The sequence below is a fragment of the Amphiprion ocellaris genome, chromosome 17 (assembly GCF_022539595.1).
Source record: "Amphiprion ocellaris isolate individual 3 ecotype Okinawa chromosome 17, ASM2253959v1, whole genome shotgun sequence".
NCBI classification, from domain to species: domain Eukaryota; kingdom Metazoa; phylum Chordata; class Actinopteri; family Pomacentridae; genus Amphiprion; species Amphiprion ocellaris.
The window spans coordinates 24,526,693-24,548,001 of record NC_072782.1 but is presented as its reverse complement, the minus strand read 5'-3'; the positions used below and the strand labels follow the sequence as shown (position 1 = coordinate 24,548,001).

At 38.4% G+C, this 21,309-nt stretch overlaps 2 protein-coding genes across 5 annotated transcripts; both read right to left on the bottom strand.

The window, feature by feature from the left end:
* Nucleotides 1–2,160: 2,160 nt before the first annotated feature.
* Nucleotides 2,161–11,226, bottom strand: LOC111579161 (uncharacterized). 4 transcript variants are annotated; one of them, XM_023286319.3, is made up of 5 exons: nucleotides 11,081–11,226; nucleotides 8,206–8,370; nucleotides 7,569–7,690; nucleotides 5,551–5,625; nucleotides 2,161–2,521 (listed from the first exon to the last, which is right to left on the bottom strand). In XM_023286319.3, exons 2-5 carry the CDS (start codon nucleotides 8,312–8,314, stop codon nucleotides 2,393–2,395), a joined length of 435 nt encoding a protein of 144 aa, XP_023142087.1. In that variant the 5' UTR covers nucleotides 8,315–8,370; nucleotides 11,081–11,226; the 3' UTR covers nucleotides 2,161–2,392. The 4 variants fall into 4 exon arrangements, with proteins under 4 accessions (XP_023142087.1, XP_023142091.1, XP_023142088.1 ...); XM_023286323.3 differs by having other exon boundaries at nucleotides 8,206–8,319; nucleotides 11,081–11,222; XM_023286320.3 differs by having other exon boundaries at nucleotides 11,058–11,173.
* Nucleotides 11,227–15,020: 3,794 nt separating this feature from the next.
* On the bottom strand, nucleotides 15,021–20,685 carry psmb10 (proteasome 20S subunit beta 10). The gene is made up of 8 exons (XM_023286294.3): nucleotides 20,521–20,685; nucleotides 20,287–20,380; nucleotides 20,031–20,128; nucleotides 18,946–19,086; nucleotides 18,637–18,752; nucleotides 18,410–18,468; nucleotides 17,682–17,833; nucleotides 15,021–15,163 (listed from the first exon to the last, which is right to left on the bottom strand). Exons 1-8 carry the CDS (start codon nucleotides 20,583–20,585, stop codon nucleotides 15,052–15,054), a joined length of 837 nt encoding a protein of 278 aa, XP_023142062.2. The 5' UTR covers nucleotides 20,586–20,685; the 3' UTR covers nucleotides 15,021–15,051.
* Between the last annotated feature and the right edge of the window lie 624 nt (nucleotides 20,686–21,309).

Here is a 21,309-nt window from a genome sequence, read left to right as displayed (position 1 = left end):
ATGTTTAGGGTTCTGAAAGAGGTATTACGATCTGTTAGGTACGTAAAAAGTAACAGTACCTCACTACAAAATGCTCCATTACATGTACAAGTCCTGCATGCATGGATGGACAGCTGAACAACTCTTCAGGGCACAGGTCCATGGCCACAACGAGTGAAGGTGTCATATTTTATCCTGTGTGCTGTAGTATTTCTCACAATAAAACTCTTATGTTTGGTTTGTTAGGATTTATTTTTTTAAAGACACTGCTAGTTGAATACTGAAATTGATACCATATATATAAGTAGTATAACTGACACTAATATCATTCATCGTGTAATTAATGTATGAGTTATGTTGACCTGAATAGAGGGACAGCATCAGTCTCAGGCTCTGAAGGACTGAATACATGAGGGACACAACCAGGGACAGGTCAAGCTGGAAAGTTTTCACACATACACACACCAAAAACAATAGAGATTTGCGTTGCTTCACAGTATATTCCTATTTTCTTATAAGGTGACAACTAATTGCATTGAAACTGCTAACTGAAGGTTGTTTAAGGGTGGAAACCATAATAATCCTCCCTATGAGATACCTGCACCCTCTTTATAAGATACTACCAGTAACTGCATCACATCACAGCTAACAAAGGAATAGACTGACAGGTAGAGAGCAGGAAGAGGTTTCTAGGAGGGTTCTTTTTGCAGGGTGCGGTTCTTGGAAATTGGATGAATCAGGTGTCAAGAGATATGGACATACAGTCCTGGTCGAAATTATTGGCACCCTTGGAATTTTTCCAGAAAATACACCCTTTCTCCCAGAAATTGTTGCAATTACAAATGTTTTTGGTATACATGTGTTTATTTCCTTGATGTGTGAGAAAGGGCGTATTTTCTGGAAAAATTCCAAGGGTGCCAATAATTTCGACCAGGACTGTATCTGTGCACCAAGTGATGGGAGAAATAAGTCTAAACCATGGTTTATCCCCACCTTTAGCCAATCACATTTCAATATTTGAATTATATGTTTGTGTCCTGTAACCAATCACATTTTACCACTGTATAAAATGTTCTGTTCATATAAAACTTTATCCTTTTCTGGGAGGCTGTCCCAAACAGAAAAGCTCCTTGTACAAGATTCATTTAAGACAGTGATATTAGAAAATAAACAGCTTAATTCGAGGGAAGTAGTTTGTCTCCTATCTCAAAACACGAACACACTCAACAGGTTGCAGTTTCTGGAAATGACAGTAGCACTCAAGAGTTTATCTTCATCAGCACAGTGTCACTTAAAAAGACACAAAACGACTGCAGAGATGCAAAACACACAAAAAGGGACCAAAAAACATCAAAACGACAACAAAGTACAATTGGTTGATGTTTACATCTTTTCTTCTTATTCGATCATTTTGAGGAGTAGGAGTTTAAAAAGTAAGAGTGTAATTAACAGAATGAAGCAAGTCCGAATACTACAGTACAGTAAAAAGTACAGAATTTTCATCTGGAATGCAGACAATAAAATGATCAAGTATCAGATGAGGGAAGTATTTAAGTATGAGCATCTTGTAATTTTATTAAAGGAATAGGCTGGTAAATGCCTCGCCCTTTTGCTCTACAGGGACAGTCTCCAAAAACCTGCGACTTGCATAAAATACATTAAGCTGCCACTTTGAGAGGTCTATCATACCAAATTGATGTATGTATGGGTAACACAATAAAACAGTACAGGTGGAAGGAAAAGACCAACAGTGAGAAAAAGATCTACAAGGTTCTTTCATTCCAACTGTTGGGACATGAAATATCAGATTGAACACAGCAGGATATGGATGTAACACAATAGAAAGTCATGTTTTTGTGCTATTTTTAATCTTACAGAAATGTTTGTTTTCCTGGTTGAGGGAGAGACGCACCTATGGAAGCAGCCAGCATGCAACGCAATGCGAGAAATGGACGGATCCTTTGTATTGGACACATATGGATTTAAACTATGGCACACGCATGCGCGCGCTGGCGCACGCACGCACGCACGCACGCACGCACGCACACACACACACACACACACGTCTTCGTCTGCTGCCCCTACACAGAAAATCATCTTTCTATGTGATGCCAATCTGATGGACATGCTTATGAAGACGTAGACCACTAGTTCCATAAGGCAAATAAGTGACAACAGCAGTGCCTGCTCTTTATTTATTGAACATTGAGTAGGCATGTTAACATTCAAACACACAAAAATACATATAGATATTTTGTATACTTTATAAGAACACATTTTGTCCAGATTAAAATAATACATAATGTAAATGCAATAGAAAAAATATTAACAGTTATCACCATAACAGGTTTACTTCAGTTGCTTCAGACTATATTGCCTTTCTTTCTTTTCTTTTCTTTTTTTTTTTTTTTTTTTACAGTTTATCCACCCCCCGGATCCTCCTAGCCAGCTGAATATCACGGGGAAACAAGGTGACCCTCTTGGCATGGATGGCACATAGGTTAGCATCTGCAAATATCATGACGAGAAAGGCCTCTGCTGCCTGGAAGGACAATAAGGTAGAACAACAGGTACAGTTTACAGTTTTTTTTCAATTGATAAGACACTAAATTCCATTCACTGCACACAGCCACCAACCGGCTGCACACATTTCTCAAAAACAGGACTCTGCTGTCAAAATTTTGGACACTATTCATGGTTTGCACACAGTTTCCAAACTCTTGCACTCTTTTTGCAAAAGACTGAACACGTTTTTTGCTCATTTGAACACATTTTCACTCATAGCACACATTTTTCAAAAAGTGAACACTAGGAAGCAGAATTGGGACACTGTTCCACCACTGCTGTCACAATTAAGACACAACAGGTCAAAACTGAAAACACTTTTACCAATGAACTGCACACTATAAAACCTGCTGGGAAGCAGAATTAGCTGTTCAGGATGGATGTCAGAGGAGCAAGAGGTCATGTTGGAAGAAGAGGACGTGGACGACCCAGACCACGGCCAGAACCAGAACCTGGACCTGGATCTGCCCATGCACCTGGTCCTGGACCACTTTACATGGTATGTAAATGTTGTTTGTCACTTCAGTGACATGTCTATACTGGAACAATACAAGTAGTCAGAAATGTTCTGAGAATACTGTAAAAAATCTAATGCATAATTCTGGTTCACAAGTGCTAGCAAAATTACAGAAAGTGTACATGACTGACTTTTTCTCTGTTTCGTACAGCCAGCATATTAGTTAATACTTCATCAGACGATAGAAGCGTGATCTCTGTCTGTCACTAGGCTAAGCAGCAATAACCTCCAGTGTGAATGTTTAATATTTATTGTTTTACACTTTTAATGATGTTAATAATGTTGCAGGCATTTGAATGTGTCACAGTAGAAAACGCAGAGGTGTATTAATGCTGGATTCCTCTTAGTAGAGCTGCTGCTGTTGTGCTGCTGGTTCTCTGTCATCGTTTACTAAGAACCTTTATGGACCTCATTCATCACTTATTCCACCTGTGACCAGTCCAAATGCCTGCTGTGGAAGAGGTTCAACAGTAAAACTAGATTTTCCTCCACAGTACATGTTTTCATAATTAGTCTTTTAATTATGGCATTGTTTTGTAATTTTCAAACATTCAGCATGTCCTTGGTCGACTTCTAGGATGAGGTCTAATGTAGGTTTAGTGATGTTTGCACAAGGATATAATAAAGGTACAATTTAACCAACTGTCCTCTCTGTTTTTTAAGGTGCACATAACAACTGAACAAGAGAGATCCTGACCCATACTGAACAGATGAACCACATGCTGCCAAAACTACAGTTGCTCAACTTTTTTAAAAGTGTTAAAAATGAGATAGATTTTGTACAGTTTATCAGATATATCAATGCTATGTTTACCCACACATGTTAATGTCTATCACTGTGAATCTCTCTCAGGAGGAAGTGAGATCAGAGATTCATCGGTGGGAGTCACATGACTAATTGACTTTTGTGTGTGTGTGGAGGAGGACTGTTGTTGCTTTTATTGATTTATTATTGCATTAAATACATATATCTGCCTCCAAAGTTATCATTATATTTTGCCTCTTTCCAACCTTTCAAACCATCCTGGCTGAGATTTAGAGACCAAAGAGGCCATAACAGATGATTCCATTATTATTTACCTGATAATGACATAAGTATGCCAAGTACACAATTTGTCCAAATGCAAATCTTAGCAACCAAGTTATTATTATTATTGTAATAAGCAGTATTTTGCGGGGAATAAACCTTTAAAATTATAGGTATATTTTGAGTGAAATCACCCTTTAAAACCCTGAGTTGTGCACTTTAGTGATCATTCATAGGGGGCGCTGTTGAGACAGAAAGGCTCTAAACGTGCAGCTCTAGAAGTATGGTCCTCTCGGTCCTGAGAGTCCAGCCTCCAGCTCTACAGACACATTCTACAGCATCTTGAGCTACAAACTCATCCCCCCTCAGTGCAGGTCTGAGCGCAGCAGGAAGTCCTTCCTACCAGCTGCAATCAATTCACATTAATATTTTAACTTAGGATTTATATGCTGTGCATATGTTTTAACTTTTAGGGTTTTTTCTAACTTATATACTATGTATATGGTCATACTGATGACGATTAGTGTTCTGTCGGGTTTGTGGGTTGTCTTAACATGCTACTGTAACTAAGTAATTTCCTGTAAAGGATCAGTAAAGTATTATTCTATTCTATATACTATAGTAAGACTGCTTTACCGTGTGACCCAAGTCCTCTGCAAAATTTTGAATTTTTGAGGCACTTCTTTTTCCTTTTAGCTAATTAGGGCCTAACTTTGAAAGCTCACATATGTAAACTTCCTTCTCTTAGCCTTTCCAGTCTCGTTCCTTTTTAAAGAAAAACTAAATAAAACAACATGCAGCTGCTATAGATGCTTAAAGCACTGTTACCTGGGAGAGACTCTTATTTAGAAATTTAACCCAACAGATATGGAGCCACTAAACACTCTGTAGTTCATAGATACTGGTCATGTGTGATATCACCCGCCTAACTGATAGAAAATATTGAACTTTACAAAAAAAAATCATTGAAATTGACCTGTCACTGTGTAGAAACCGAAAAAGGTTCAAAAACACAGATTTAGACGAATAACATTCAAAACCTTGTAACCTGTTTAAACTTTGACAATAGTTTCTACTGTAAAATATGCCACAGCTACAGTTATAAAGATGGCTAGGCATTGGCAGGTGTCCAGGCAACCTCCCATTCAGGTCAATGAGGATTTTTAACCATAGTCTTTTACGTATTTCATAAAAACCGTATGACGAATAACTACCAAAAGTCATAACAGATCATTTCCGAGTGAGCCACACATTCTGATATATACTTTGGATGGTTTTCTCAAAGCTGCAGGACGAGTTATGTTGTATCATACCAGAAGAATCTACAAGAGTAAGTCAGAGGAATAGTAATGAGTGAGCTGCAATGCTTATGCACTGCCACACTAATTACAATTGTCTACTGAATTATTTGTAGTGCTAAGGATAACAGCCTGTAAGCTTGATGACAAAAGTAGCTTCTTACCTCCTGCAGGGCCATAAGAGCGTAGACCTGCCATCGGAGAGTCTCTCTGGAAATACTTTGACATACCTCACGAACCTGAATGAAGAGAGGGAACCAAAATGTTTAATATCAGCCAATGTTTCACTCACACTGTGACACACACGGAAAAAATATAGTAGTAGAAACTACATAAAATACTTTTCCAAGCTTTTGCTGCATTCTTAAGCTGCGTATAAACCCTAATACATTTTTGCCCTACTGAAATTAGCAGGATCAGTGTAATACAAGTTAACTAAGAAATCAGGCCTTTACAGTACATGGTACTGAGCTGAATCATGTTCTGCATTAGTCTTATTTTTCATTAGAGCTTTATTTGAACTCAATTTACATTTGCAAGTGCCTTCTCTCCTGTCTCTCTGTCCATCCATTCATCCATTTTCTATTGCCACTACATCCTGTGGTGGGTTGCAGGGAGGCTGGAGCCCATCCCAGCTGACACAGGGCAAATGACAGGGCCCACTCTGCACTAAGGCCCAGGCTAACTGCCCAGGATAACACAAAGAGACAGACAACCATGCACACTTAAACATAGTCAATTTAGAATCACCAATCAACATACAATTAGGGACTGACCGATTATCGGCTCAGCCAATTACTGATGCCGATATCTAGCATTTTTAGATTAATGGTATTGTTATTTTTAATTGCCACTTATTGTTAAATAAAGAAATGCGCTCCTTTGGCTCTTATGCAACAGCTTCTCTCTCTCTCTGTCTCTCTCTGCACTCACTCTGTGGTCTCATGCAATGTCCCGCCCACAGCGATATCTGATTGGCTCTAATATGTCATTAGTAGCAGCTAATTACAACTATTGTTTACACAGAGAGTGAGAGAAATAGAGCACATTGGAGCCCATTTACAGAGCAGTTTGGAGGGTCAGGCGCCACTCCTGAAGGTGTAATAAACACTGCTGTCTTCGACAAGCATTTCAAATGTCACACACAAAGACCCCATTAATTCACTCGTAGGTGTTAACAAGCGTTGCAGCTGGAACCTCTTGCGCTTACAGTGCTACAGCTATTGCTAAGAGGATAGCTGTGCCTCTTAACCTGCAGCCAACGCTAGCTAGAGCATCTTAACATGTTTCTAATGTCAGATTAACTTTAATACTCTGATCTAACTGACAGACACCTCTCTCTAGCAGAGACACAACCTGAAAAACTGATCAAGAAACAGTCATCTCAACAAATCGCTACGTTCACAGTGGATAAGGTCGTGCAAACGACTCAGGGCTACGTTAGTAGGCAGCCACAGATTACCCTGAAAGAGAGTCTGGAAAACAATAATTAGTCATGTTTTAAGACATGAGCCTTCGTGGATAATAAAAGCGACAGAATATAAAAGATTAACAAAAGAGAAAAGAATAGCAGATAGAACTGCAGGAGACAAACTGTTACTAACATAGCACAACACAGCAGACCTGTTGCTGCAGCGGCACTTACGGCCAGCAATCCAAATGCTGTGATTGTCCTGTATCTCCAGTACCAATAGCATCTACCATACTTCCGATAGCATAGAAAAACAAGTGGCCGTGGCAACCCGACAGCTGAATACGTATGGCATATACCACATGGGCACATACGCTGCGAGCAGTCAGTCCCCAGTCAATTCCTAGCTGCCTGGAACATCTGCAGCACGTAATTCCTCAATTCTTTCCCACAGTTCTTGTCTCTCTCTGTTGCCCTTTCACAACAAATGGCCCCCAAGAGTAATCTTAAATAAAAGAGCAACAGATATCATCAGATTTTTGTATTGACATGGTTGAATACAGGTCCATATGACATACCTTGTTTATGGCCAACATAACTCCTATGGCTGCAAGTAAGCCCCCAACCATAAAATGTTACAAACTTTGGCCTAGACAGACAGACAGACAGACAGACAGACAGACAGACAGACAGACAGACAGACAGACAGACAGACAGACAGACAGACAGACAGACAGACAGACAGACAGACAGACCGACCGACCGACCTACCAAGCGAGAGAATGGTCCCTTCCTCAGCAGAAGATCAGTGCTCTTCTGATACTTGCGGATCTCCTGTAAGGCCTTGGTTCCTGGTCTAAATCGTCTCTTCTTGGGAGAAACAGGAGGCTTCCCTAAAAAAAGTTGATAGAGTGTTTGTGGTAACTACATATCTCACCATCCAATACCATTGAAATATTAATATAAATATTAAGTATTTAAGGTGAGATTTGTGGAAGGGTGAACCTTTGATACTACAATCAAAATATATTTCACTGTAAAAGAAAAAAACACTATTTTGAAAAGTTTTGTAACTCCCATAAATCAATGCTGTTGTGTACGGAAAACTTAATAACTTAATATGCGATGGGGCTGAGTGATATTATCACAGAATTTTTTAATGCAATTCAATATCAATAATTTAATAAACAACATGCATATAATACCAATAATGAGGCAGGTAATAGGCAAACGCAAAGATACACAGCATGTTTTGGACAAACATTGAATGTGAGCATACAGTGACTGTAAGAGAACTCCACAATACCTCTTAATCTGTAGCTCCTGGGGTATTTTCAGTTCGGGACTGAGTGTTTAAGAAATGAGATCATGGTGTAAATGTCAGCCCTGCTACTTCACTAACTCTCACCTGAAACTCTTGAAACTCCACTTCGCCTCGGGGACAAGCGTGTTGAAGTGGACGTTCCTGGGGCTGGCAGTGGGGGGCGATGTTGAGGAGTTTTGCCCTTTCGACGCATAGCCTCTAAACCAGCGGTCACGACCACAAAGGAAAAATACTGTAATTGCCGTCTAACTGTGAAAGAGTGATAATATTACTACATGCTCACAATCAAAAACAACAAGTTTCACGAGTCAACTCTTTCCTTGTAGTTTTAATTCCATTGGGTAACACTGAAACCAATTATGATTTCAATTAGGTTCTATTTTATTTAACTGCCATTTGAGCAGGTCCAATTGAATCAAAATCTATGAGAAAATTACCCTACTTGTTACTTGATTTATCTCAATAAACATTTTCATAATAAGTTTCTGGCCTTAATCGCCAGTTTCAAATATTCTTTAACACAGCATGGTGTTTATCGTGCAATTATGGTCCCATTTAGAGTAAAATAGACAATAAAGCTGGAATTGTACTAAGGCAGGCCTACCCTGAGGCTGCTGGTGTATGGGGGCACATCTAGTGTCCTCAAATAATGAATATTATGATGGATAACCAAATTAATTGCAATTTACTTTGGAAAACCGTTTTCCATTTAATTTGTTCTCAATGGTCTCATAAAATTTTGCCGTGTTCTATGTTGATATCACTTAAACATATTGCTAAAATATTTCATCTATTTATTGTTTTACGCACATGCATTAAAACTGCATTCTTTCTTTCTTTCAGTCAGCAGGAAAAACAAGTGTGATTGTACAGAAGTCTATGAGAAAATTAAACCATCCATCCATCCATCATCTATACTGCTTAATCCTCATTAGGGCTGTAGGGGCTGGAGTCTGTCCCAGCTAACTTAGGGTGAAGGCAGGGGACACCCTGGACAGGTCACAGTCTATCACAGAGCTACATATTGACACAAACAAGCAAGTTGATAAAATAGATCTTATGTATTTAAGACACATTTTTTTAAAGTTCTTTTGGATATCCATTTTATTTGCAATCTTTGAATAATTTCTGAATCTGAGAGGTCTTAAACACAAAACTGAGGCTTGTTTGTCAGTATTTGCAGCAGTCTTCTCCATTCACCAGAAATTTTTGAACATCTGACAATCTGAGATATGGGCATCTGAAAGTGGTATCTGGTTCAATTTACAACTCGCGAGAGATTCATTGACAATTTTCACTGTCAAAGATTATCAAAATGTTGAAATTTCAACTAAAAATGGGCACAAGTCAGCTTCAAATGCCAAAGATCATTCCTACAATGTTTCAACAGATTCTGAGAAGGTCAGGCAAAAGACTCCCCCAATCTTGCTGAGTTGACATGGAATGATCCAAGATGGACTTGTGCTTGTTCATTGCTTGTAAGGGTACAGATTACAAGTTGTATGAATCAAGCGCACCTCCCTACAGTTTAACTTTTAAAGCTGTATAAAAGGTGTGTGGCAGCTGGTCCGATTTAACTAGCTATCTGAGGCTTAACATCAACATCCGCTGGGAGCTGCTGTAGCTGCTAACATTCAGGAGCAGTGGGACTCTGACTACATGCTTCTAACAACACTCAAACTAAAGTGATGAAGGGTGAGAAAATCTCTGCTCTGAGTTTTCAGAGGTGTCAGTAAATACTGACAGATTTCCTAGACTGATAAATTTGCTCCAACATTATTTGTGGACATCTGTTCAAGCTGAGCAGCTGTTTTCTGTAGCTTGACTAACGTTAACTACAGTGAACAAGTCACTCCATAATGCAGATCAGCTATGAGAAATATTTTTATATCAATCTGCTGTAAAGATGAATAACCATAATAATGTACTAGATTAATAATGGTTACGGGTTAGTTACCGTGGAAGACTGTAGCTTGTTTACGGTTTTTAATACATTGGATTTTGTCGGATCAACGGTTAAAGAGCAATTTTGATTTCTTTTTGCTATCTAATTTATAATTCAAGTATCTGTATGTTTGCTTGATCACTTCCTCGAATTTCTGATGTATCCAAGCCGATTTTGTGGCCAACATTAAATTCCAGTGGGTACAAAAGTTTATATCACTATATGGGCAACCCTTGACTGTATTTCATTTATTTCTTGATTGTTAATGTGGCTGATTACGGGTTCAGTAAACTTATTTTTTGCATAGGCACTGCCTTGGGTTTTTTTGATGAATCAATGACTTAGAGAAGGATGTAGTGACAGTTAACTCTTACCAATAAATTATTTATAGGTCAACAATGGCAGTGTCTGGGTAAGTCTTAACTCTGAACATAATGTAAGACATCTGAAAGGGAAGTGTCATTCATTTCTTGAGCACAATTAAACATTTGCAAGATCACAAAATTAACTTGGAAGATGCAACTGCTGCCACTCAGCCTTTGTGTCCCCCTGTTGTTAGAGCAGTGTTTCCTGTAGAGGCTCACTCCAAAGCTGCACTAATTTTTTTTTAACTATTGGGATTAGCGGCGATAAAAGGTACCATGGGGTAAACAGTTCAACGTTAACATTTGATATCGTTAATCCTCAGCAGCGTTTGAGTCAACACCGGATCATGAGGTAAAGTGCTCGACCAGGGCAATAGTTCCAAAAGCTTGCATGCACGGTTTGCGCAGATAAGTCTGCTTAATATAGCGCATGTACAAGCCACGCACAAGTCATGTTAGACAAGATTACATCTCTAAACTGAAGCTGCCACTTAGATGTAGCAGCTACCGATAGCTCCCTAGCTAACTGCTTTGAAGTCATGTTAACTTTTAGGTGCTCTTTTACTACGACACGCTGATTCCCTCCTTTTAAGGGGTTCCTAACCTAGTAACTATTGCAGACGTACCTGTGGAGTTGAACACTACTCACCAATTCAATGGTTTGTTAAATAGTAGGTATGGCAACTGGCTGAACAGCGGTAAGCAGCATCCACTATGCACAGCACTACAATAACATATTCAAACGACGGCTCTCCAGCGGCCTCCACCAATCAGCTCGGAGCTACACAGCAGAGCGGGCTGCGTCATTTCCGGACGCTCCAGGGACCGTTTGTTTCAACAGAGAGGGTTGTTTGTTTTATAACTTTTTATTTACCGTTATAAACATCTATATTTATGTAAGTTTAACGTTATAAACATTTGTATTTATGCATGTTTAACGTTAAAAACATTTTATTTGTGCATGCTTAACGTTATAAACATTTGTATTTATGCATGTTTAACGTTAAAAACATTTTATTTGTGCATGCTTAACGTTATAAACATTTGTATTTATGCATGTTTAACGTTAAAAACATTTTATTTGTGCATGCTTAACGTTATAAACATTTGTATTTATGCATGTCAGGTAGTCATAGAGCTAATTACCTTTGTGTGTCTGTGTATTTAACTTTTATTTTTATTTAATGTTATTATATGAAATAAATATATATCTGCCTCCAGAGTTGTCCGTGTGTATTGCCTCTTTCCAACCTTTCAGATTGGGCTATTTGAGATCTCGACACCACAAAGACACTTACATGATTCCATTATTTTTTAACCTGATAATTTCACAATTTGTCCAAATACAGATTATTAAGGAATTAATTCCAGGCTTCTTCATGGAACAGGTATTCAGAACTTCGTCAACATAGACCGTCAAACGATAACCAACAATTTCCTGGCACTCACAGAATACTTCACTTCCGTGTATCGGTGCATGCCTCTTTCAGAATAAAAGCATGTCTCGAAACGCAACGCGTAAAGGCGTGTAAATTTCATGTTGCTAAACACAAGTCTTAGCAACCCAGTCACGATATTGTAATAAGTGGTATTTGAGTGAATCAAACCTTTAAAATCTTAGGTAGGATATCAAGTAGTACTTTGTGTGGAATACTCGATGCGGTCCTAAAAGTACAGCCTCCACCTCTGTTGACAAACTTACTGGGGCCAAAATGAAAGTGGGAAAACTCTTTGAAAAAAAAACTTTTAAATTCTAAGTATATTTTGAGTGAAATCATCCTTTAAAGCCGTAAGTTCTGCATCTAAACCATAACTTGTGTACTTTAGTGATCATCTACTGTGGTAACTTTAAAAAAAAATGCTCTAAATGTGCGACCGGAAGTATGCAGCCCTCTCCGTGCAGCCTCCGGCTCTGCAGACATACCCTTCTCGTTTGTTTTGCGCTCCTTCTCATTCATCTTCATGATCTTCATTGCATTAGGCATACTAGACGCATCACTGGCGTATTGCTGCCACCTACTGGATATTATTCATAGTCCATAGAGAATTCTCTATATTTTCTTGTATAGTCCTGTGGTTATGAGAAAGTTCAGAAGTTTATTCATATTTGTCCACTCCTCCATGTTAAGTAGAAAGCAAAGATCAAAAACAGTTAGTCCAGTCGCTGCTAGGTCTCTATACAGTTTCTGTTTGCATTTTCACATGTGAGATATGAATACGGTCTCATTTTATCAGCACATCAGAATCTAATTAACGTATAAAAGCATGTTAGTGGAACATCTCTCATTAAATTAGTAGATCTAAGAAATGTTGACAGGTAACAGATTAGGCTAGGATCCTGGGTAAAATTAGTTCACATAAACTTAACCACAAACAGCCTATTCATTGCAGATTGGGCAATGTCTTTTAATCCTACACTGGATGACATTTTTTTGTTCTTTCCCACCATCACTAATTGTTTGCTCATAGGGAATCCAAAGGAAACTTTGGATTGTTGAGTTCTCTGCTCTGTTTATAAATTCATAAGATTTGTACTTTACTATGTTAAGTGCTGTGAGATGACATATATTGTCTATTTTTTATTTTTATTTAATTTGCACTATATAAATAAAACTGAAGTGAATTGAATCTATCTCTATGTTGCACAGCATTGCTGCTGTTAAGGATTTAGAGTACATAACTAAGACCTTTAAACAGTAAATGCAAACATAACTTCTGAGTTGAGTGTTTCTGGCTTTGTGAGTCTGTTGACTGTTACCTGAATATATTAAACTGCAGCTCCGTAGATTTTGAGTGATGGCAAAGAAAAGGAGGGAAGATGGAGAATATTTAATGAGTCTCAAAACGCAAGGTAAATTTAAAATCTTTGAAAAATGAATCATAATAAGGTAAATCATCATACTTTTCAAAGTATTACTACTAGTGTATGGTATAAGTAATCATAAATGTATGCTATTACAGAAATATATAAATAATCTGTTGGTTCATATTATCAGTCTACATGTTTCTCGATTACATTGTGCATTTTGTATTGTTGAAGGACGTGGATTTGTTTTTGGAAAGTGCTGTACAAATGAAGTTTTTTATAAGGTTTCATACTAAAAAGTTGTATTAATTATTTAAGTAATTCTACTGAAGATGTAATATATATTATGAATAATGCTAGAGGTAACAAGTTTCAGCTCCTGTCAGTGTCTTGTGGGGGAAAAAAAGGTTAGATTACATTAATTATTGGTGAGTATGATTAATCCAAGCTGTCAGAGTTTTCACTGCAATAAAGTTTACATTTCATTTGGTTGCCTCATGAATTTGAAAATGTAGAGCAAAGTGAATGAGAAAGGCGTGTTATGATTTTTCCACACAAACTGTGTATTAAATGTCTCTGTCTTGGTTTTGGACAATCTGACGCTGAAATGTGGAAAAAAAAACTTCTATTAATTACTTCACACAATTCAAATTTGTATTGTTTGTGTGTCACTATCCATTAATGTGATGGTGCAGTTCAGACTTGTGGTGTGATGAAAATGATGTAGAACTATTATTCTTACCTGGTAAGATTTCAGGTGTAACTCTTACAGAAAAGTGATCAGGGAGCACATTCAGACACAAAGACAACACTTTCAGTTGCTGTCAGATCACAGAACAGGTTGTGTGTCTGAAAGGGGCTACAGGGTACTTTCTGTAGCCCATGGTGGACTGTCCGAGCTAAAGCAACATTCCACAGGGGACAACAACATCCAAGCAGCACAGGACAGCGTGGAATCACTTAATTCATCACATCCCAGACAGACGTAGGTTGATGTGGAATGTAACTGTTGGATCGCACTGTTCAGTCATCATATAATAGTTTGCACTGTGCCTCCCCAAGACACAAGTTGGCAGATCTCTGAGGATGTGAACAATAGACCTGGCCCAGTTTGTCGACATTAATTAGACAGATAGATGACACTTCTATATATGGTTTAATTTTATTTCATATCATTATTGCACTATAGTATATGCAATTAAAAAGTTAATATTTGGATATTAAAATGTCACTGTGCTGAATTTGCTGCAATTGCGTAGTAGGCTACATATGAAGACAAGAGGAACATAAGGGACCCAGTCCCAGATCACATCCATCAAATATCTTGAGTCCTCTGGCAACCATAAGATTGTGAGCATCAGACACTTTGTTTCTTGCATTTGAGAGAATTTTTATGTACCAATTTGAGCTTTGAATATGTCAGTTTCAGAGTCCTCTTCTACTCTCAACATGAATGGAAAGAAAACAGACACTCTATTAGAGTATTTGAAGGTATTACAAAATAAATCTCACCATCAGTATCAAACCTCTCATAAACAAGTGAGTAGCCAAGCCTTTGGCAGATGTATGTACACCAAGCGGGTTACACGCTAAGGTGCCAGGTCCTCAGAAGTCAGCTTGTGTGTCTGGGAGGCATATAGTTAATTGAAACTACTATCTTCTAGCTGTGGTCATCAAATAACTTGCAAGCACTGATAATTTAACAAATTGTTTTATTTAAAATGGCACCCATCTTTTAATCAATGCTTTAATGTGCTATTGTAATAACTACATACGGCATATATTTTATTTCACCGGGATCACTTTATTGTATTTTATTCAGTGTCCATAATCTGAACTGACTGGTCGACCACATGCAGGGAGAGGGGCGTCACAGTTTTGGTCAGGATGGCTGTGGTGCCAGGCTTGTACCTGTACTGTCCCTCTCTGAAAGAAACAAACACAAGGAGGACAAAAGGACTCATTTGTATTGTTTTCAAAAGTGACATGAATGACATTAATCTTAACCAAACAAATGAACGTGTGATAGGTATCTTCTTAAATGGCAGTTTAATCCATACTTAAGTAACTAATAAGTTTAGTTAGTGCTCAAGGATTTTTTTTTTTTTTTTTTTTACTGAGGTCATGATTTCTGCATGTGGTAGTAGAAAGTTTGTGTTGACATATATTTGCACTGTTTGTTGTGGCAGCACTCTTGTCTCCAAGTCAACAAAAATGTATAATTAGAAGTAATTAATCGAGTTACCCCTGTACCATGCGCATAAATGTGCAAAACTCTCTCTCTCTCTCCAGAGACACTCACATGGATCCTGCTACTGTCTGATGCTGCAGGTATTTTAATATGTCAGTGGAAAGACTCCTGCAAACAGCTAAAGCTACAAATCGAAATTCAGCTCTTAACATTTTGCCACAACCCAGATAACACTCATTATTGGTAAGCTCTGTTCATCTGTTCTGTTTTCATTGCAATGCAGAGTTATTTTAAGAGACATTTCAGTTTGTAATAGATGTCAAATTGTAGGGCAAAGTGAATGAGGACAGTGTTTCATGATTATGGCATCAAATGTTTTTTTTTTTGTGCTCTCTGTAATGTTTTTTTTGCCTGTGCTGTTGCTGAAATAGAAAAAGCCCTTCCAAATATCACCTAATAAAACTTCAAATACCTTGATTCATGCGATCCTATTCATTAATGTGATGGGATGTAGTTCAGATTTCTGCTGTGCTTCAAGTGATATGTAAATGTTACAGAAAAGTGACCAAGGTTCTCCTTTAGACATGAAAAACTGGAATGGATGGACATGGTAGGCTTTACTTTGATCAATGTATACTACCGGTCAAAAGTTTCAGAATGCCCCATTTTTTCTATTTTTTTTATTGGAAATTATGCATCATTAGACTCTGAAATGAAAGGATAGAACAAATGAACAAATGAAGTTTAAAAAAACAATTTAGAAACCAAAATGTATTCTAAACTTTCCACTCATCAAAGTAACCACCTTTGGCAGATGTAACAGCTGAATACACACGGGGTATTCTTTCCACAATGGAAAGAAAATATTCTTCAGAAAGTTCTTCCCAACTCTGTTGCAGAAGTTCCCATAAATGTGTGTCACTTGTAGGTTGCTTTGCTTTCGCTCATCTGTCCAGTTCATCCCAAACCAGCTCCATGGGGTTTAAGTCTGGAGAATGTGCTGCCACTCCATGTTTTCAAGCTTACCATCTTGCTCTTGTTTCTGAAGGCAGTTCTGGCATAACTTGGACTTGTGTTTTGGGTCATTATCTTGCTGTAGGATGAACCCCTGAACAACTAGGTGCACACCAGAAGGTACTGCATGGTGCTGCAGAATGTTGTGGTAGCAGTTTTGGTTCAGGGTTCCTCTCACTCTGTACAAGTCACAGACCCTGGATCCAGCAAAACAGCCCCAGACCATCACACTTCCTCCTCCATGTTTGACAGTTGATGTCACACACTGAGGAACCATCCTTTCATCTACTCGATGGTGTACAAAAATACCGCATGACGAACCAAAGATTTCAAATTTTGATTCATCAGTCCATAATACTGTCTTCCAGTCCTCAGTAGTCCATTAGCGGTGTTTCATGGCCCAGGCAAGCCCCTTTTCTTAATTTTAACGTCTTAGCAATGGCTTTCTTCCTGCAACTCCACCTGTCAAAACTGCAACTCCAAGTCTTTACACAGTTGAAACTGAGTCTTGCTTACTACAATCAGTATTAAGCTGTGTTTGAAGCTGTTGTCCTGTGAGCTGCCTATCATGCATACTGTTGATTTTCAGAAACTTGTCTTCTGATTCTGTTGTGGCTTTGGGTCTTCCAGACCTCTTCCTGTCAGAGTTTCCCCCAGTTTCTGAATGATTTTGATGGTGAAGAAAGCTGTACTCACTGGCACCTTGATTTTCTTCACAATTTCTCTGTAGGAAAGACCTACATTTTTAGTGTTATGATGGTCTGTCTCTCTTCTATTGTTAATTGCCTTTTCCTCGCCATTTTTATAGCAACACGCTACTTTCTGCAGTACAATACTGTTCAAATAATGTTCTCAAGGGTATGGTGCCATGGTGAGTTCCAACACTATTTTTATGCAGACAGAGAGGGTTGTAAATAATCAAGAAAAGTTGGCACACCTGTAGGATTTGGTAGCACCAACTTTAAAGGCTTGATCTACCTCCATTGCTGCAGAACCACTTTAAGTTGTTAACTCATTTCTTGTTCCCTGAAAAAGGCCTTTTTGTAAAATTCTGAAATGTACAATATTTTTCAGGTTTGGGTGACCTTACCTTTTTTTTAACCTCTGGCAGTTCACTACTTACCTTTGTACCATTTAAAGCTATTAATTGGATTTGAACTACTTGAATTTCAATAAAAAAAGGAAAAACTGGGGCATTCTAAAACTTTTGACCAGTAATGTATGCACATTATGGCTTACCTTTTTCCCTTCATCGTGGGCTTTTCATAGCCCCGTAGGTATTCCACTCCAGCCTCGGTGATGACACACAAATCCACATTGCTTCCTGAACCCAGGTCACAGAAAATCCCTGCAGCGATGGCATCTCGTACCAGTTGCTTTGCCTCCTCCAGCTGCAAGAAAGATAGGGGAAGGAGAAAAATGTCAGGACATTTTCATCAAACAGAAGATTATAAGAGGAAGAAGAATACAGGATTGAGTAGGTGTAGATCAATAACTACCAACTTGAGATGCAGCACCTCTTTTGTGAGGTGGGAAAAAAAGGAGTGACAGGTGATTCTTAGGAGGGTATATTTTCAGTCTGTACATTGCCAAAGAAGGCAGTGGTTTTTCAGTTAAGCTTTAGATTCTTAAGTCCATCCAAAATTCCTCCTTTGTCCATCTTTCTCATGTCATCAATGTAAATAGTCTGCACTTCTATTGCGTCTTTCTACCTTACTGGTACTCAAAGCACTTTACAGTGTTTCCCATTCACCCATTCTCACACCAACGGCGACAGAGCTGCCATGCAAGGTGCCACTTGGGTTCAGTGTCTTGTCCGAGGACATTTCGCCATGCGGAGGGGCTGTGGGTTGGACCACCAACCTTGAGATCAGTGGACAACCCTCTGTACAACCTGAACCACAGCCTTTTTTTCTTCTTATAACAGATTTTTTTTTCATGAGTGGAAAATAGATAATCAGTCTCACCTCCATGTTTGCTTTGAACCTGTCCTCAAAAACAGAGACAGCAGCTGCAGCTCCAGAACCTAAAGCAGAATCAAACTTTTTTAAAAATTTGGTGTGTGTGTTTGTCTGTATAGTTGACATAACAAACTTTATTTTAAACTGAGTGGATTTCTTCTCAAAAATATCAATCTCACTTCAGACATCTGCCCAGTGTTGTCAGAAGACAGTACACTAAGATAAACACATACCCATGGTGAGGAAAGGCAGTTTGTCGTAGGAGCCATGTGGGTAAACACTATATAGGTGAGGCCCAGTCACATCAACTCCTCCAATAATCAGAGATGAACCCACATGACCCTGGTACCTAAAAAAACAGACAGAAAATACAAACAGTCCGCTTTGTTTCTTTCAGTGAGAGGAATAAATATTCCAAGATGCGTGGACGTCAATGAACGCAGAAAAAGAAGAAAACAAAACAGCACTCGTTAAACTGAAATTAAAAATGCTTAGCATCTGACAATCACTGACTTTGATGAATTACTATCTGTTACTCTCACCTGAACAGCATCTGTTTGAGCTGTCTGGTTACCATGCTGACGAGGGGGGGTCGCCCAGTGTTGAGCATGTGGAGTTCCACATTGGACGCCATGATCTGCGTGGTGATCTCTGCATCTGCGGCCACGCCGGCTCCACAGCAGCTACACCACATAGTTTAACAAGTCAAGATAACGCCTGGTTTCTAAATATGGCTGAAGTGTGTCTGCTTAGGCTTTAGCAGCATTAAATGACTTTTGGCACCACAGCGTACAAAATTTAAAAATCATCACAATAATAGACAAAAGGCTCATAATCACTTTAGCAATATTCTGTAACATTTTTAGATCTCAATTGTCTTGATGATCAATCTGGCATTGTACATCCTGTGCTGTCTCACTGGGTTTGTGAATAAAAACAAATAAAGCTACTAAAAGATGTTCTCAGTGCCTTATGGGTTGAAAGGTTTTCTTAAATGGAAAACAAATAAACATTTACATAGCACACCACATTCACCACCTGTTTTTTTTTTTTTTGTTCAAAGGGACAAACACAGATGGAGCTGGGAACCAAACTACCAACCTTTAAAGTAATGGCCAACCTCCTGCTAGAGTTGTCTTTATAAACTAGCCCTTGCAAATAAAATACTACAGTTACAGTAGGGGTAAGCTGAAGACTTTGCAAGACATTGGTTTAAAGTTAAAAAATTACAACAGCAAAGATCAACTAGCTTTATGTTTTATGTTTAATCTTCATAGAGTCAGCAGTGTCAGCTGTGAAAACCTAAAGTTCCTGTCAACAGTTCCTTCAAATACAGAGGTGACAGACCCCAATCAGTTTTGTTGCCCAAAAGTAAAATTTACGGCCAGACCTAAAGTAGACAGTAAGCCAGTGGAGATCATTTCAAATGTTCAAATATTCTCTATAATATAGAGCAATACACCATAAAACCAAAGTATATATGATAAAATTCTGATTCTAATTGATGCTAATACCAAAAGCATAATGTGGAACAGTCTAAATAAAGAGCTACACTAATGCTTTCTTTACACTGAGTGAGGACACAGTCCTGCTGTACAACTGATTCGCAAACTCTGGTTTTACTCACTAGATTTTTGGAGCAATGTAGTGAATCTTCATGCAGTTTTTATCAGCCACCACCATGTCATCTGTAGCTCTCGTATCTGCTCCCAGAATCACTCCATCCTAAGATCAAGAAAGGAAATTACTTACCACACCTAGCTCATGTCAGCAATTCAAAACACTTATTGGTTTCATAATAGTGATGTGTTCCAACTAGGAAGGTGGGTATGTAGACTGCCATGCACAGATATTTAGTGAAAACAGTGCAGGTTGATCCTCACCTTGTACACAATCCCAGCAATGGTGGTCCCTGTCTTTCTGGCACTGGGAGCTTTGTAGTTGACCTCTGACAAACTGGACTCCAACACTGCATTTCTGGAAATGATGAATTAGCATGAGATAAATGGAGAGACTGTCTGAGATACTCATATTAGTGTCAAATCACTGTAACCTTTCTGCCTTCCTATCCTGCCTTTAACGTCCAACAACTACTGTTTTAAATGCAGTTTCTTTACCTGCGGCTGTTTTCAAAGCAGAAACCTCCAGTCTGCATCTCACAGGGATTTAAACTGTGGAGCATCTTAAGAGCTAATTCTGATAGATGCAACGTTTTAATGCCACGCTGTTCGTCAAATCTGTCGGTCCGAGTTTTTAGGAGTTTTTACTTTTACTTTCACATATTCAGCACAAGCCAAGCCTTCTTCTCTCCACTGTAAAAAACGGACTCACGTCAACCACACATTTATTCTCATATTAAATGTGATCTTTTTTTCCCCCTGAAAACTTTTAGCTGCAGTCAGTGTAGTGAAGAAATTCCAATTTTGTCCCTTTTGTTACTTTTTAGTGCAGAACGTGCATCTCTTGAGCTAATAAAAATGAGCTGCTGATGTGTGGCTAATATTTCTTGCAGTGTATTAAAAGGCCAGTGTCAAGATGGAAGTAGTCAGAAACCTAAAATGTCGACTCAGTTGACACATCACTTTAGTGTAGCCGCCTAATTTTACAGTTAGAAAAGAAGTTATCCATATAATTTGTATTATAAAATCATCTGAAGAGCATTTCTGTCGGTGCCTATCAAGGATCACTATACTACAAATAAAAATATACATTAAAGTTATTTTAAACACATGTAGGCCTGCATGAAGACATGTTCACTTTTAGCTTCTTTTGTTGAGAAAATTAACTACTATTAAATACATTTTTAAAAAACTTTCCCTTTACACAGTTTGAGACCCTTTGACCACAATAGTAAGTGGAGATATTTTCTGACCACAGGGTCAGAAAATATCTGCTAAAAATATCAA